The following is a 17,782-nucleotide window of genomic DNA, read 5'->3' on the forward strand; positions in this document are numbered from 1 at the left end:
ACAAGTAGTAAAAAGGCAATACATCCTGGACAATTTGAAAGTAAATAGAAAACAAAGAAGAAGCATATGTAGGTTAACTAATCTACCACTGATAACAAGTGTAAATTCAAGTTACACTAAGGAAGAAATTTTAGACAATGTATTTAACTTTGCGAATTATTTCTAATAATGGATTAAGACAACATCTCAATTCTAGAAAAAGCTTTCTCCTCTTTCTCCACTTAAAAATGGCAGGTAAAATACTGAAAATTACAAATACTGCCACAGACCAAATGTTATATATTCTCAGAACATATCAGGAAAAAAAACAATGCACTAGTTTTATATATGCTGATAAAATATCATAATATAAAGTAGGAATAAGAAAATTTTAGCATTAGTATTCTAAATTATATATTCTGAATATAATACAAAAAATCTTCAAACTGCAGTCACTTTTTGTTTGGGTTTTGTTGTTTGTTTTTAAATAAAAAGTAGAGAATTGGAGCTTATTTTTCTGGGATTCAGAAAGTACATGTCAATAATTTCTTGTTATTTTTTAATAAATTAACAAAAAACATGCACCAGAAGCAATGAGATGGATAAAATGTTAGTATTTCTGCCTGTACTTTTTAATCTTGAATAAATGTGGATTTATCAGTAAAGAAAGTCTGCACAACATATGTAAGCATAGAGATGGCTTAAAATTCATCAACTACTGAAATTCCTCATTTCCCATTATGACAAAGTTTCGAGCAAGAGCTTTCGTTGCCTTTTCACTTTATACTGCCTATCATCTTCCTTCAGTATCAGCTAGGAGCTAGCACTCTGAACCTCATGTAACTTTCATCACTAATTTGGTTTAATAAAGGTTAGGGGAGTCAAAAGAAAGCAGAAATGGTTACCAGGTGTATATGGCTGACTAACAATTGCAAGGAATGTGGAAGATTTGCTCAGGGGCTTCTAGTGGGTAAGTCACACTGTGGGACACTCCAATCATGTCAGTTTTTCAGTAGGCAAAATATTACTGCTGTGTAAACTGTTTCAAATAAAACTTATGACAGATGCTTATTAAAGGCCACAGATATATAGCAGTTCATACCTGCTGCTCATTCAGAACCTTGCTCTTAGGCCTTCAGGCTACCTCACAACAATTTAAATAAGTTGTATGTATTTAAAATGATCTACTTTTTCTCATACTGACCCATAACCAGGAAACAAAAGACCAAGAAAATCAGCAGATGGGGCAGAACTACTAGCTAGGCTTACCAATCCCATTTTAGTAGAAAACTGCTAGTTAGACAACTTTAAAAGAATGGTAACACTAAAAAGAAATAGTTGAGTAAATGTAGCTAAATGCCTGTAGAATACAAAATTAAAACAAAGAATCCCCATCAAACTGCCTGGCAAAGTGTCTGTGCATTACATTAATGTACACACCACTAACTCCTGAAATTTCAATAGAATAAAAATTCACAGCAATATAACCTTAACATAGACTTTTCACTAATTGGATAGAAGCACTCTGCAGATAATAAGCATGACAACGTACAATCTCTCAAATTCTAACATTTCTTAGCATCTAACGAATATTCCTCCCAACACATGCACCTCAGAAATTTCTAAATATTTACTACAAAGCAGTCTGTAGATAGGTCAGTAGATAGATTCAAACCTTAGCAGCACTTTGAAGAGTGTCACCCCATTTTATAGAACACATGGCTCACTTTAAGATGGAGTCACCAAAAGGTGTCTTCCAACTTGAATTTTTCTATAGCTCTCTAATTCCATAAGGCTAATTCAAAACTGATTTCAAAAATAATTTATGGTAAGTAGTCCCTACTTTTGGATCCGATTACTTGGCCAACCCATCACAATATTATTTTCCTGGTGTGAGAAAAGTATGACTGGCTTTCAAAAAAAAACCAAAATAAACTATAAAAACACAACCTAACAACTGAGGCTCTATCTAAGCATGTAGTTAAATGAAAGCTTGATTTTAAAATGCTTTACAAATGTACAAAATCAAATCTCTTTGTTCCTGCATTTACATTTAAAGGACATATTGAAGTGCTTGGCTGAAGAGAGGACAGAACATTCTGCTGATTTATTTAATACTTCCATCTTGCTCTCAAGTTCTTACAGAAATGAGACAAAATCTATCAAAATCCCCATAAAAGTCTAAGAGCTTCCTGAAAAACAATATGCAAAAAATCCAGTTGCTCTTAAAATGAGTGTTCTCTAAAATTATCAGACATTTGTGTGGTGAAAGGATTTACAGATATAGGACCTAAAATTAAAGATATGGCTGACTCTCACCTACTTTATACTTTGATTCTTTTAAGACTAAACTTTTATAGTTTTACTCTAAACTTGTAGAAGTCTGAAAGGCCATTATTAAATAGAGTAACAGATTAGAAGCATAGAAAATTTCAGCTAAAACTGAGATTTTTAATGAATTCAAAGTCTGAGTACACAAAGCCTTGCTGCTATCTGAACAGGCATGTCAATGTCTATGAGGATTTTAGTAGATGAGAAGTTGCACAGCAAAAAAACCAGCAAAGCATGATGTTGCAGAGAATTAGGAAACCTCAAAAAAACATTCATAGAAGCAAAAGATAAAGCAAAAGAAGCCATTCCAACAGCTACCAAAGAATCCCCAGCTACTCAGATTATCTTTTCTTCAGAAAGCTGCTTCAATTTTGACATAGAGCTGAAAAAACTTTTATAATTTTTTCAAGCTTTAGTTAAATTTCAGGTGCATTTTAGAAGAAATTTTTAAAAATAGCAAAATCTAGAAGAGAGCACCTGCGCTTTCATCATTGAGTGTAATTACATAGAAAAGTTTGTTACAAAGGAGACATTCATTCTACAAATACTGCACACTTCACTGGAAGAAAAGATGCAAAAGAAAACCTGTAACTTCAACGTGTAAAAGGGTTTGAAGGAAGAGCAATTTAGAGTCCAAACCCACAAAACAAGCCTTTTTAAGTCTCAGTGGTTAAGAAAATAGGCCTTTTTACTAAGAAAGAGAAAACAAATAGCATTATAATTAATACACCACCTCTTTTTCTTTTTCCTTTCTTTTTTTTTCAGCTTTTCTAGATCTTTCTTGGCTATATCTAGTATTTCCATTGTCTCTTTCTCTGAGGAAAGCATAGAAGCAGAAAATGCTGATGGTCCACCAAAGTACGTGGCTCTTGATGAGGCTCTTGACAAGTTGCGTCGAAGATTTTCATTCACTGCTTCACTTTCTAATAATTTTGCTCTTAAAAAAAAAAAAAAAGAAAGAATTGTAGATCATGAATTACAAGTATTGCCAGTACATGAGATATATGCTCTTTTGCCTCTGTAACTTCAATGCATTACAATCAGTCTAAAAAGAAACTACAAACCAAGAAGTCTGAAAAAAAAATACAATGTAGTAAATTCCCTTAAATTTAAAATACCATTTTACACAATGGTTATATATGTATTGTACATATATCATATAACCTAGACAGAATACATGAAAATATGTTTGTATGAACATACACAGATAAATATATAGAGATACACACCTGAATATGCTTTATGAATATACATAGTATATGAAAGCCACACAAAAACTCTAACATCAACTGAGGATAGGCTAGATAATTTTTGTATGCTATATGTCCAAAACACAAATAAATAAAAATATCTAAAATATTTAAGAGCTTTTGAATTTTAAGAGGAAGTATTTTTTTAAAAACATATTTTTTATAAAACATTTTTTAAACAAGTGATTTCTCAGTACTGTAATTTTTATATGCGGTTACAAAGTTATAAAATAATCATTCCAAGTTTTACTGTTCTTGGTGCAACAATATTAAGTTATCACCATAATTTAGACAATATCTTACTCTCATTTCTATTGTCAGTTTGACCTCTAAGATTTTACATTTTTGTGTCCAAGAGCAACACCAGATGGTCTTAGAAGCTGAAGGACCACTCTCCTAAAGTAATCCCCACACAGGAAAACAGCTGCTAACACTTCCATTGTTTTTAAAAATAAAAATTGTCCAAATACATATCATGCAAATACCTGAGATCTTCAATTTCCTTGATATAATTATGAATCATGTTGCTAATTTCTTCATTTCCTTCCCCTTTGAAGGACAGAGAGAAAAGGGGGATGAGGGGAGAGAAAGATTAAGAAAGAGCAGTAACAATATAAATATCTGAATATAGCTACCAGGCACAAGGTACCAGCAAAGGGAAACAGTCATATGGGCTCCACATGTAAATCTTAACTTGTAAAATAGCTCTCCTTCTCAAACTGAATTCTACTTTTTGTTCCTCTCTCATGTGATAACCATGAGACTACTGGCAACTTGTTTTCCATATTAGTGCATTTTAACAACACTTAAATAAAAATTACTTATCTGGAGTTTAATTTGAAGTCAAATTTATTTGGTCTGGTTGTTAAACCACCACAGGGGCTAAGCATACAAATTATTCCTATAAAAAAACATTATTTCATGTTTCCTGTTGTTCACATTTCTAAATGGATGATCAAATCAGGGCACCAAACTATTTCTATTATTAAAAAATATTCCAGAAACAGAAGAAATAATTATATGGGGGTCTATCTCTGCCAAAGGAGGTCCTACATCGTTAATAAAAAGGCTTCGTTCCAAGGGATCAATGAAGGAAGAACATATAATTAATTTAAGTTCATGAACTTATGAAGCAGTTTATGCACATTCACAGCATACCTGTCCTGGCTAGCACTTGGTTGGCCTGGTCACTCATCAGCTGCGTTATTCTGGCTCGAAGAGCATCGATAGTCTCTTGCATTGCTTTAATTCTAACCCGCAGGTTGTTGTTTTCTGTTTGCAGCATCGCATTTTCATGGAACATGTCATTGATGCTTTCAACACCTTCTTCATCTATAATCCTTTTACCCTTTAGGAAAGTAAAAATATTTTATTATGAGTCAAGGCTGACATACACTAAAAAAAAATTCTTACTTAGTAAATGCAATGCACAGATGACTTGGAATTCCAAGCAAACACTCGTAGCACAGGATAATTTCAAAAAAACTGATATCTGGGCCAACACCTCAGCATCTGGGTTTTGTGTGATTACACTTTAGTCTGAAATACAAGTACTTGAAGAGGTTGAAGAATGGGAAGATAGTATTCTGATTTGATAAAGAACTACCTCAAGAAGAGCAAAAGTGATCCCGTTTGGTAATGGCCTTTATTGCCGAAAACACTGAATAAACTTCAGGAACAATTGGGCATGAGTATTTGCCTTGTATACTTTAGACTAGCTTTTTAAAACACAAACTGTTTTAGCTGTCTAGTAAATTTTCAAAAGCAATACACAGTAACTATACACGTTGACTTATGCAACTACCCAAGTTGTGGTTTGGTCATTTTTGCTTTGGAAGTGACTTCCTCGTTGCCTTTCAAAAAGCAAATATCATGCATCATCAGTAAATATCACGGACATTTGCTGACACCTCTTTTCTTTGGGGATACAATCTACATTTTCTAAAAACATCTGGTAATCACTGGAATTAGGTGTTGTTTACATTGGGGTTGCTATTCCAATGCTTTTAGCATATGAAATGGAAATAGTCAACCGGAAAAAAAAAAGCTGTGGAATTATAAGCATTCTAAAGCAGAAGAAATCCTAAGAGGATAAACTTACTGTTTTGTATTCCATGAGTTCCATCTGCAGCCGCGCAATCTCACTGCGCAAAGCATTTATTTGTTGACTGGCCCTATCCTGATTAACCATCACCTTGTTCTTGATGTTCCGTGCCCGATTGGCATACTTTAGTGTGTTTAAAGTTTCCATGAAGTCTCGATCTGAAGGGCTCACACATGCTATCATGAGCGTTTGACTGCAAGTCAGAAACACAGGTCAGCATTACACACCAAGGACCAGAAGAGCAGAGAGAAGCTAACAGGTCCTCAGGCAGAAGGTGAAACAAGAATAGCAACTTCATGGTGTTTGTGAAAATATTTCTGCATCTAGCTCACTGCAAACTGTGAACCACAAAGGTCAGCAGGTGCCATGTCTTATCTCCCTAGCACAGCATAGGAGATACTAGATTATTTCTTGTTCCACACATGAAATTGTAAAAGTGATTAATGGATGTTTCCAGAAACATTTCTCAAATTAAATTCAGTTTGTCTAATCATACATAAACTGAGATTAAGGAATTTATAGTCAACCTAAATTCCTAGACAGTGATTTGGATCATGCAGCCATCAGGACTGTGTACTGCAATTCTCGAGTTGCTTACCTACTTCATCTGAAACATGCCCAAATGCTCATCTTACCTGTCCATACATGCCTAATGTGCCTGTTCTCTACCTCAGGTTGCAAACTGGCTGAATTCTCCACTACAAGTTATCTCCTGTTCTACAACACAAGCCCAAAACTAGGACTTACCCTTAGTACTCTATAACTGCATTTATACCACATTTCGTAAAACCACCACTTAGAGCAACTTTCCACAACAAAAGGCAGCAGGACCTGAGCTCTTGGCCCAAGAGGCCTATGAACAACCATCCTCCTTTCAGTTTCTACAACATCCCCTAGCCATCCCATCATGGGATATTATTGTGGGGTGAGAACATATTCTATGCTCCAAATGAAAGATCAAGCAGATAGACCAGTAGGAGCCAGCAGGACAAAAGCAGGAAAAAAGACCAAAACTATTTTCACTCCAACCAAGTGCTTTCATATTCAACAGGTTCCTTCCCTCACTCCCTGAAGTGCACTCATTTCATGTCAGGTAAGAACAGTCTAGACGGTCAGAACCAGAATTCCAGCTGTAGATAACTCTGAAGGTGCATCCATTGCCTAAATTCTCAACAGAAAGGGCAAAACATCTGCATTTGATGGACTGAGTACACTCCTTCACATTTTAAAGGAGTTTGTTTCTCCATTGTATGTCACAGCTTGGGTGGCTACTTTAGGAACTGTCTCTGGGACAAAGGAGTAATATCTGCATCAGGCAAGCTAGATTCTGATCTTTACTTTCTACAGTTTCAGACTAAAACAAACGAATCCCGGCAACAAACTCTGTGAGACAAGCAATTATACTAACCATACACACTGGGAAACTAAGCTAGAAAGAATAATTAGCCAGGGGCTAAAAAGAACCTTCACTTTCAGCAACTCTTCCTCAGTTCTCACCCCTATCTTTGTGTCAGTTTTCCAAACTCTTTTAGTCCTCAAGATAAGGCCATGAAAGAGTAGGAACAGTTTTTTTGATTCTGACATTGAGAATGCATTTATTTTTCTAAATCTCAGAGGACTGGTTCTGCTATGTGTCTATCTTGAAAACTGAACAAGTTGAACTCCAGTTTCCTATGTGAATTCTAAAATGGACTAGGGTTTTTTGAAAATGTTCTACTTCCTTTATGTCACCATTTCTTTAAATTGCTCCCCCTGCTCCTGAAGTTGGGAAGATATTAATTTTCCATCTTAAACATCATAACATTCCTTTTAAAATACCAATGCTCCATATTTTTCTGTGAATAATTCAAGAAACATTTATATTTAAGTGCTGCTTCAGAACTGTTACATCATTATACTTAAAATAAGGATTATTGTGAGAAAATTACAGTGATACAATGTTTTCTGTTCACTGTTAACTCAGGATTTACTACAACCTAACCCAAATAATTACTAATAAATTTCTGTATTTGTTGAGAGAAATATTAATGTGGACTGCTACACCTAGGGTGGAAGTTGGAAGGCTACTTCCAAGAGAGAACAGGCTTAAAGAAATCTAAATCTGATTTGCCAGAAGAAAAAAACTGCTTATTTGTTAAAATTTAGCTTTTCCACCAATTTTGATTGCCAAAGCCCAGATAAGAAATCATTAAAAATGTGAGGGTTTTATATATAAATATATATGAAAGATTTGTCTCAACATCTTTATATGTCACATAGAAAAAAACTGGGGGGAAGGAAGGCATCCATACAATTCTCATGAATTAAAAAAAGACAGAAAGAATAGATACAAGTATCATTAAAAACTTACTGAGGAGCATTTGCTATCTGTACATTTGTGCTGGGTTTGGCTGGGATAGAGTTAATTTTCTCCATAGCTGCTGGTTTGGGCAGTTTTGGATTTGTGCTGGAAACACCTACTATGGGTCCATAATGCAGGTATGTCTGAGCTGCTGCTGGGCAGGGCTGACACGGAGCCAGGACCTTTTCTGCTCCTCAGACTGCCCCCCCAGTGGGGTGCACAAGGAGTTCTCAGGGGACACAGCTGAGCCCAACTGACCCAAGGGATATTCCATCCCATGTGGAATCATGCTTAGCATATAAAGCTGGGGCAATGAGAAGAGGGGGGGATATTCAGAGTGACAGCATTTGCCTTCCCAAGTCACCCTAAGGCACGATGGAGCCCTGCTTTCCTGGGAATGGCTGAACACCTGCCTGCCCATGGGAAGTGAATGATTTCCTTTCCTTTGCTTGCATATGCGACTTTTGCTTTACCTAATAAAACGTCCTTATGTCAAACCCTGACTTTTCTCCCTTCTACCCTTGTGATTCTCTCCTGGGGACAGGGAGGGAGCATCTGTGTGGGGCTCAGCTGTGGCCGGAGCTGCCCTGACCCCATCGCATGCTGAACTCCATGACTGCTCCTGAAGAACACTGACAGGGAGCTGTGAGACACCAAAATATTTTGGAGTCAAAGTAGTATTTCTACAAAAGGCCGATTTTAGAAGAGTTTGAAAAAACATGCTCACTACCTGATAAAAAAATAATTGATAAAAAATAGAATGAAGTGGGTTTTGCACTTATCTACAGAAAGAGCTTAGAAGAGCTCTTTGATTTCTGCTGTTTTTTTAGGAATTCTGGAGTTTCTTCCTCCCTTTTGCACTTTTGAAAGTTTCTAGCCCTTATTTTACTTATTTTTTTTCCTGGCTCTCCTTTCACACTGCAGTGCTTCAATTTGTTGGAAAAAAGTTATCTCTCTGAAGAGCATAGCAACAGTTCGAGATTTTTCTTCTGCTTCTCCCTACTCTTTTGTGAAAAAACTTCCTACTCTCCTAAACATACGAGCCAAGCATATTGGATCACAGAAAAGAACAAAGAGTACTACCTTACTAAAATATACTCAGCTGTGGTCCCTCTTATATTTGTACACATTAGCATTATAAGTACAAAATCTGTAGTATTTTAATAAATTTTATTTTAATAAATTTGTTAGTGTTTCCTTATATAAAGCCTCCAGAGGTCAAAACTTTCCTTCATTGTATGTGCAGAAAGTACAAATGGATTAATACAAGCAACCCCGGTGAAAGACTACTTTGTTTTTCTTAGGCTGCAATCCAACAGCAGGTACCCGAACAGATGCATCATAGGCCGAGATATATCATCTCTAAAAAGATGGAAGTTACTGTGGTAAACCAACTCCAAGCTCCTGTGCACAGCAGTCAGAGCAAACAATTCACTGACATTTAAAAAAAAAGCAACCAAAAAAACCCAAACCAAATTCTAAAGGAGAAACTCATCACAGCTTTAAATATGCTTTAAAATATGCTGTAAACAAAACCTACCATTTTTACTATCTACAATCTACAGGTATTTCAATGGGAAGAACTTGCCTAAAAATGGTAACTTCTACTGGAGCTTCATGTCTAGTAAAATAACAATAGCACTGGAAAGAACAAAGCAAAAATCCTCTTTAAATCTTTTCCTTCCATTGACGGCATTATTTTCACAACAATTTATCTCCATAACCTTCCTCCAAAAAGATTTTTATTGTCATTTAATATTCATTTTACTTTCTGCAGATTATGTTCTCATTCTTGCTCATTCACAATGAAATATATAAAATGTTTCAATTTTCATACCTGTTTCCCCCAAGAGAGTCTTGAAGTAGCCTTGTAAGCTTTGAATCTCTGTATGGTACATGAGTTGCCTTCTTACTTTTATCTCCCAGTGCACTTATTACATTGCCAAGTGCCAGCTAAAAAACACCAAATCACATAACACACAAGTCAGAATCAGCTCCTGTGTAGTTTTATTTTAAAACACTTATGAACTGTAGTCACCACACTGTGAGAAAATGAATAAACATGAAAGTTAGCATAAAAATATTTCAGAAGATGTCTGTAGTTTACATTCAGAAATTTTTGTGTTATCCCCAGTGCATCTGCTGACTTACAGTCTGCTGTCTGGAAGTGTTAAAGTGCTTAGCACAATTCATATGCACTGTCTATTAGTATCTCATGTCAGTCACACACTAAAGCTGGTACTACTCAATCTAACAAACATTTGCTTTGGATGATTATTAAAGTTGATCTCTAACAGTAGCTATAATTTCTTTCAAATTAATTTTATCAATTGCCTTTATGCTACATTTAGAATAAAATAAGGGGCATTTAAATGAAGGAAAAAACCCTAGAATTTAGTACCTCTACAGTTAAAAAGCAAAAAATGTCTGATGATGATTTGAGCATTTAAGACTTGAAATTAAAGCTTGTAGTCCATGGCTATCGTGTTTCAGTACTAAAAGGGTCTAATGCTTGTTTATAAACAATCAAACATTTGGCTATGAACTGCACACACTTGAGTCAAACAGAAGGATTTTGCTTTAGGAGGTGCCCTGTATCGCCGGTCCTTGTTTTGGAAATGGTGCAGCTGCCACCAGCAGGTGGAGAACTGCACACGCCCCATGCTGTGCCTGCTTGCTTTGAAGGATTTAAAGCACTTCACAAAACTGTGGGCTGGACTTCACTGTAAATAAAAGTTTTGTGATCTTGTATTAGTTACATCACACTAATTTTCACCTTCATGCACTTTATTTGCTCTTTGTTAAGGACAACTGTGTCATCTAGATCCCCCAAATCCTGCTGGCTTTGTGCTTCTGTCTATGATAAAATTGAACTAAATATTCTTTCTCTTCCATGTAATATAACCAGAAGAACTACAGAAAATAATCAATGTCATGATGGCAAGAGAATCACTGATAAAACTCTAATTGCACAATACCCTAGAAAACTGGTACTGCTCAACAACCCAGAAAAAACTAGACGTGCTTTCACATAGGGAACAGACATGTATTTTTGTGTCTTATTTAAAAGCACTGCACAGAGCCTCCACATAGCCATGTAGTACAAAACAAAGCCATGAAATTACAATTTCCCCTAATAATCACCAGCTCTAATTTTCAGTGCAGTTTAGTGTCAAGCAAAACATTTCAGTTAATTAAAAAATTACACAGCAAGCCAGTACACAGACAAAAAAAAAATATTAAACTGCAAGTTATAAATTTCACTTCTAAGTGTTTTGCCTGGGGTTGTTATACATTATATTGTACAATTTTATAGTCTTACTAGTCCACAGTTGATGGAAATGCCTTCTTTTGCCCTTTCTCCTGTAGCTCCTGTTCGCTTTAACCTTTCAGATCCAGCCAGATCAACAAAATGAAACTTGGCAGTAAGAGTTTCATATTCATTCATCTCAGAAGATTCAGATATTATCCTGTTATCAGTGGCATTATCCTGAAGCAAAGAAGAACCCACAAGGCTTGATGAGATCTTTCACATTAACATTTGCAAAGTTCAATCAACAATTATTTACAAAACTACCTCTTTACCATGACCATCTCCTTATTCATTCTTTTATAACAACAGTATTTTGAAACATTATCTCCATTTTAATCATATGTACTAACACATTCTCGAAGACCCAGTTCTAGATGCATGTGAATACAAATTAAGTACAAGCTACCATTGCTTTTTGAAGAAATGAGAGGACACCTCTATTAAAATATACAAGTCTCCAGCAACACGAGCAACAAATTTTTATCTCCTCTAGAATGCACTCTTGAATAGATTGTCAAAGGAAACTGATAAAAAAAATTAAACTTTAATTACATTATCACCCCACAAAATCACCAGAACTACCTAGTTCATAAACCTGCCAAATAGCTGAAAGATATTTTGATTTTGTATCTCTCTAAATCGCATCACCAGCCTCCCTGTGGGATGATTTTTCAACTTACTTTAGGAGTTATTGTTGGGAGCCATTTCTCCTAGCAGTCAGTATTCCACTAGCACTTCTGACTTCCCCAGAAGATAAGAACAGTAGAGGAAATAAGGGAAAATGAAGTTCCTTTCCCCCTTCCACCTTCCTCCCCCAAGTAATGACTTGCTGTGGGGGATGCTGCCCAGGAACACGCTGCACTGGGGCAGGTACCACAGCCTCAGCCTCTTTCCACTTCACATCCCAAAGCACGGCAGGAAAATTATCCTTTTTCATTAGACAATCCCAAACTTTTTTCCTGTCGATTAGTTTAGTTCTAACATTCACTGTAGACTTCTATTTTACTCCGAGTGTAGTTAGATTTATCATCAGGAAAGTAACACAATGAGAAAAATCCTTAAATCTCTCAGTTCTTGACCTTACTGGTAAGATACCCATTGCAGGGCAATTTCTACTAACTTGGCATGGTGTCAGACAATAAGCATATATTGAGTGTTTACTGGATTCATACAAACTCTCACAGCCCAGACTATAAGCTTTATTAGGAATTTCTAATCATGTTAAGCATAGAAAACCCAGAAACCTTTAAAAAAAAAATCAGACAAAACAATCAAACACACACCAAAAACCAAAACAAAAACAAAATAACTAATAAAAAGCCAAACATAGACCCTTAGGTATTCTGTGGTGACCTTTATGTCCTTGGCCAGCCAGCTAGCCTACAGCTCCCTTTGCTACTGCAAGGGGTAATGCAGGTCTCTGCAGAACAAACCATTCTCATGGTAGTTAAATATTTCATGCATCCTTTTGTAGCAGTAACGGAAGAGAATGGGAACTGTGCCACTTCCACAAGACCAGGAATCATTATTGCTGTTATTTTGATGTTTACACTCTGAGGGCCACACTCTCATTTCCAGCCCTCAAAGTCACGATTAATGCATCCTTTCACTCCTTCATTTAGCAAGTCAAATGTACATCCAGAAACTTCTGGAAGAAGCATGGATGGCAAGAACACAGCCCCAGGAGCATGTCTGTGCACTGCAGCCCTGGATGCCTGCCAGCCCTGGGCACGGGCGACCGCGCACAGAGGGGGCACGGCCAAGGCTGTCATCTGAGAAGGAGAAACTGCGTTGCCCTAGTAACAAAGGTCTCCCAAAACTGTTGTCTACAGAAACTTGAGCTACATCTCTCCTGGCCACCCAATAATAGCTTGTATTAATTTAGATTCCAGGGGCGTTCAGAGGACAATGTCAGGTCTATCCTCTACTCTCCTAAATGCCACAGGGAAAGAAGAGGGTGTTGTCTTAAATTAAAGATTTAGAAATGCCCAGTTCCACAGTCAGATTATCTTGTGCACATCTCCCAAGAAAAGCAGAAACAAAACAGTTTGACACAAGCCAGAAGATGGCCACCTCTTCCTCTGACACAAGGCTCTGTAAAAACAGGCAGAGCCAGGCAACAGTCCCCTGGGGCAGCTCAGCTGGTGGGGAAGCTGCAAGTGCACCAGCACAGTGGGAGCACTGTGCCAACACCCTGCTGGAAACAGGCTCCCAGATGACTTCTCACTCTCCAGCAGACAGATGTTTGCAACAAAAATTTCCAAGCAGACAGCGTCACCACGCAGTGACTGAGGTGCCCTGTGTGGGCTTGGAGTGTGATGCCAGTCCCCTCCAAGTGAAGACAGCCAACCACACCACCCACTCCAGTTTCAGCACAGAAAGCAGAAAGAAGTGTTTTTAACAGGTGTATAAAGCAGGTCTACATACCACAAAGGACCAGGAAGGAACACTCATTTTGCCTGCAAATGATTATTTGTAGTATTAAAAAAAACAACAACCCCCCAAAAAGCACACTGCAAATCCAATTTGCTGTTCCACATGCTTAAAAATGTGATATCGATGAGTAGGATGCTAGCCAGATAGTATTTAATACTTAAAAATACATGCAAAGGACCCTTAGAACATTCAAGTTAAGTACCCCTGAAGGTATTGTAGTTTTCAGTACGTGGATTTATTCAGAACTCTCCCCTTTACAAGATACACCCACTGGCAAATAACAACTGAACAGTCTCACACAGAATATTTTACAGAGCAGCTCCACATTCATTCATAGTTTGAATATCAGGTGCATAGATTTAACAAAATACCTGCATCCTGAATATATAGCTATTTAAAATAAATACACTGATGCTCAGAATTCAATGCTTTTCTGCTTGCACCTTATTAGATATCAACAATTAATCTAAAATATCCATGCAGTTTCAGTTAACTGACTGCAAGTTTAAACACACTAACTCCTAAGACACTTAAATGTGCTTTTCTAATTAAAGACAAATTATATTTTAACTTTCTCACTTGTGTATGTCGCAACAAAATACAGAAGAAAAGGCTAGAGGAGAACAGGTAGGTTGCTGTAAGTGTCTGCAATTTATGGTTGCCTCTGGCTAGAGGATGGTTACATATGCAAAGATTAAATCAAATTATTATAATGCTTAGCAAATTCATCAAGCATTATGACTACAGCATCCTTACTAAGTGCAATTCAAACAGCAGTGTCTGCCAAAACCATCCACATTTTGAAAAATGGGGGCTGCTAAAGAGAAGTTTACCAACAGAGAAAACACATACAGCGTTAAATGCGGGGCAGACTCGGGTCTGACACAAGTGTATGGTGAAGATAGCGTGCGACCGTGAGCTCTGAACATTCATCTGAGTGCTGGCAGTGGTTCGAGACAAGGCTCCCAGCTTCAAGCACTGCATCATCTAGAAAAAAGGCAAAAAGTACATTGCTGGTTAAAGGAAAAATGTTCCTATAACATGTACTGTTTTGGATGTATGACTAAAATTTCTCTTAGCTACAAATTCAGCTCCTATATACCAAAAAGCCAAAAGGACAAAGATCCTTAAATAAACAAACTAAAAGTATTTTTTGTGATTTCAATGAGAAAATATGTCAATCTTCATATTCCTCTCTTTACAGTACCCTTTGTAGTACAGCCATCTTCATTCACCTGTGGCAAAAAACGTATGATTTTTGTACTTTTTGTAACAAAAAAAGAGTACAATAACTTTTGTATTCAAATTTGCAGTGTACATGACTAGCAGTTTATTTCACATCAGCCATAATACAAAGCTTTCTTCTCAAAGAAAAAAATAATATATATATAAGATCTGGGAGATCAGAATTACATGCCACCAGAAGTATATTATGAACAAATAGCTTTAAATGAAAATTGCATGCACTTAGTATCAAACATATCAGATTTAAGGCCACAAATAATTAAGAAAATAAAAATTTTAGCTAGCTTTTACACTTAAATTGCCCAGGAAACAGATATTAGATAGCACAATCTCTATTTTTAACCATTCATCAAAGCATAAAGATAATTTTTGAATCTACTTGGTGTGTTACAGTGTAATTTATTTCCAGTTATCACCTCAGATTCTCCATTCACAGTTCGAGTTGTAACGCCCACTGTATAAATTCCTCCTGCTGAATCTTCATGTATTTTAATATTTGATTTTTTATTCTTCGCATCAATGTCACGTGTGGTATCAAACAGGTCAAGAATTTCTTCATTGTAAAGCTGAGGAGAAGACAAAAACCATGTAATTTTTGGAAGGAATTCCTCCAATGACTAACAAATCTCTGCACAGCACATACCGAAAGTTCTAAAAATCCAAATGTCCCTGCTCCCAAAAGATGTGAAACCTCCAAAATTACAAGGACAGTAGGTGACAGAGCAGCTACAAATTAAGTGACCTGCACACTTCCCAATATGCCACCCAAAGATGTGGTAACTTCTTCCACATTGCCAGATCTGAGACAAAATTCTTTGGTGGGACCATGGAAGAGGAGGAATTTGGTGCCAACAGAACAAGAGTGGTTTCTGTGGCAGGCACCTGCTGTCTTCAGATTTAACCTTGGGCTTTTCTTTTGTGGATTCAGTTGGCTGCACCCTGCTCCAAACACTTCCAACTCACTCCATTTGCTCTCACTGCCATTATGCCTTCATCTATCATCTCCTCTCTCATACCTTCTAAAGTCTACAGCTCTCTAGATAAATTCTTCCTGTCCAGGAAGGAATTTGACATATAATAACAATTTTTGTGCAAGCTGCTTCTTAAAGACATCAAGCATCAGTCCAAAAACACTATGGCATGGCTTCTTGAGCAAGGCTTTTGTACTCCACAAGAATGTTCTGAGTATTGCAGTGTTTACATCCAGTTGAAGATATCGGGGGGAAAAAACCCAGACAACCCACCCAGAAAAAATGCTATCCCACTGGAAATCTCATGGCTCCAGTCTCTGCCTGTGTACACTGGAACACGTTAAGTCTCTTTAATTTAGTTATACTAATTCATGTCAGTAAAGCTCAGACCAAACTAATTCAATTCCTGATCAAAACCCCTAGGAAGCAGTCAAAGAAGCACCACAACAGATCTGTATTCACAAAAGGTACTTTCTCATAACACTGAAAGTAAGTGACTTTCTCCTCTCAAAAGAAAAAGCCATCCCTGAGAAGAAAAAGCTCAGCATTTGTGAATGTGAAGTTTTTAATCCTTTACATATTAAAAAAAGGAATTATATTTAATTATTAGGCAGAGATATTCTATGTAGGAATCTTCATATTCTGAATGTTTGACCTTTATAATAAACTGATGCCACAATTTAGAGCAGATGCTGGTAATGCACCTGCAATTGGGTGGAACTGTATATGCCTGTCTTTTGAAATAGCAGGAAAACATGGAGTTAAGGGAGGCAGACTGCAGTCAACTAAAAGGCAAGAAAGTGGCAAACAGAAGTCACTGTTCCCAATAGTTATCCAGCTGTAAGACTTCAAAGTTATCCCAAAAATACAATCTGGCTTCAGCTTTTTCAACGACTAAATCATTGTTTATGCAATCTAGCTCTAATGGTAGATAGGTTGGGAGGAAGAGGATACTTTTTGATACAGAATAGTGCATAATAGAAACTAATTAGAAAAAGTTCCTTCTGGGAAAGCCTCAGTAAAAGAAAAAAATCTACCAACAAAAAGGACATTTTGTTAAGGGAGAACTTACTATCTACATAATTTAACCTTTCTCTAGATTAGATAAACAAGACAAGTTTCAGTATGCACAGTTCAGCTGAAATACACTGTAATGGCTGCAACTCTTCATACCATTCTCACTGTAACATTTAATCACTGCCCTGTAGTTTGGGACTCGGTTATATTTGTAATGTTATGTCAGAAAACACAGTAAATTCAGAAGCCATATTGGTTACTGCTCCTTATTCTGCTCATGTTGCAGCTGCCTAAGCAAGGCAGCATCTCCCTGGAACACCGGGTAGAGCATTCCCACAGCACATGCTCAAACCAACTCTCTCTAGGCAAATATTAGCCAGAGCAACAAAAAGTTCTGCAGCGACAAACCTAGACCAATACAAAACTAATGCCAGCTTGTTAATCTTTGAAACAGTTATAGAAATCTATGACTAAAGGACTTAGTTTACTTCATCAGTAATAAAACAGCTTTTCCCATGGGTAATATAAAAGTGGGGGTTTCCACTCCCAAAGTAGTTGAGGTTGTACATACCGAAGTAAGAAAAACAAATTTAACACCTGCTCTTCCTAAAATCGATTCTGCCTCTCCATGTGCCTTAAGTATCAGATTTTGCAGGTTGGTAGTAAATGTAAATACATTACACCCAAATCACTCAATTTAAAAAGCAGTTCCAGGGTCAGGAGACACAGAATAAAACCTACAAGGCGTAAAGCAACAGCTGCTGCAGGTCAGAAAGATCACAGATATTATGGCCC

At 36.8% G+C, this 17,782-nt stretch overlaps 1 protein-coding gene across 11 annotated transcripts in view; it reads right to left on the minus strand.

The window, feature by feature from the left end:
* Positions 1-17,782, minus strand: part of KIF21A (kinesin family member 21A) — an 86,734-nt gene that overhangs the window by 37,967 nt on the left and 30,985 nt on the right. For all 11 annotated transcript variants that reach the window (XM_014248921.2, XM_014248920.2, XM_088055909.1 and 8 more), the window contains exons 4-11: positions 15,416-15,565; positions 14,607-14,741; positions 11,328-11,495; positions 9,843-9,958; positions 5,662-5,857; positions 4,719-4,908; positions 4,046-4,109; positions 3,044-3,247 (exon numbers count right to left, since the gene is read on the minus strand). In XM_014248921.2, coding sequence (XP_014104396.1) covers positions 3,044-3,247; positions 4,046-4,109; positions 4,719-4,908; positions 5,662-5,857; positions 9,843-9,958; positions 11,328-11,495; positions 14,607-14,741; positions 15,416-15,565 — 1,223 coding nt within the window. The remainder of the gene's footprint in view (positions 1-3,043; positions 3,248-4,045; positions 4,110-4,718; positions 4,909-5,661; positions 5,858-9,842; positions 9,959-11,327; positions 11,496-14,606; positions 14,742-15,415; positions 15,566-17,782) is intronic.

This window comes from Pseudopodoces humilis, chromosome 5, assembly GCF_049639895.1.
Source record: "Pseudopodoces humilis isolate 2021_Gansu_Grassland_sample_001 chromosome 5, ASM4963989v1, whole genome shotgun sequence".
Taxonomy (NCBI): Eukaryota; Metazoa; Chordata; class Aves; order Passeriformes; family Paridae; genus Pseudopodoces; species Pseudopodoces humilis.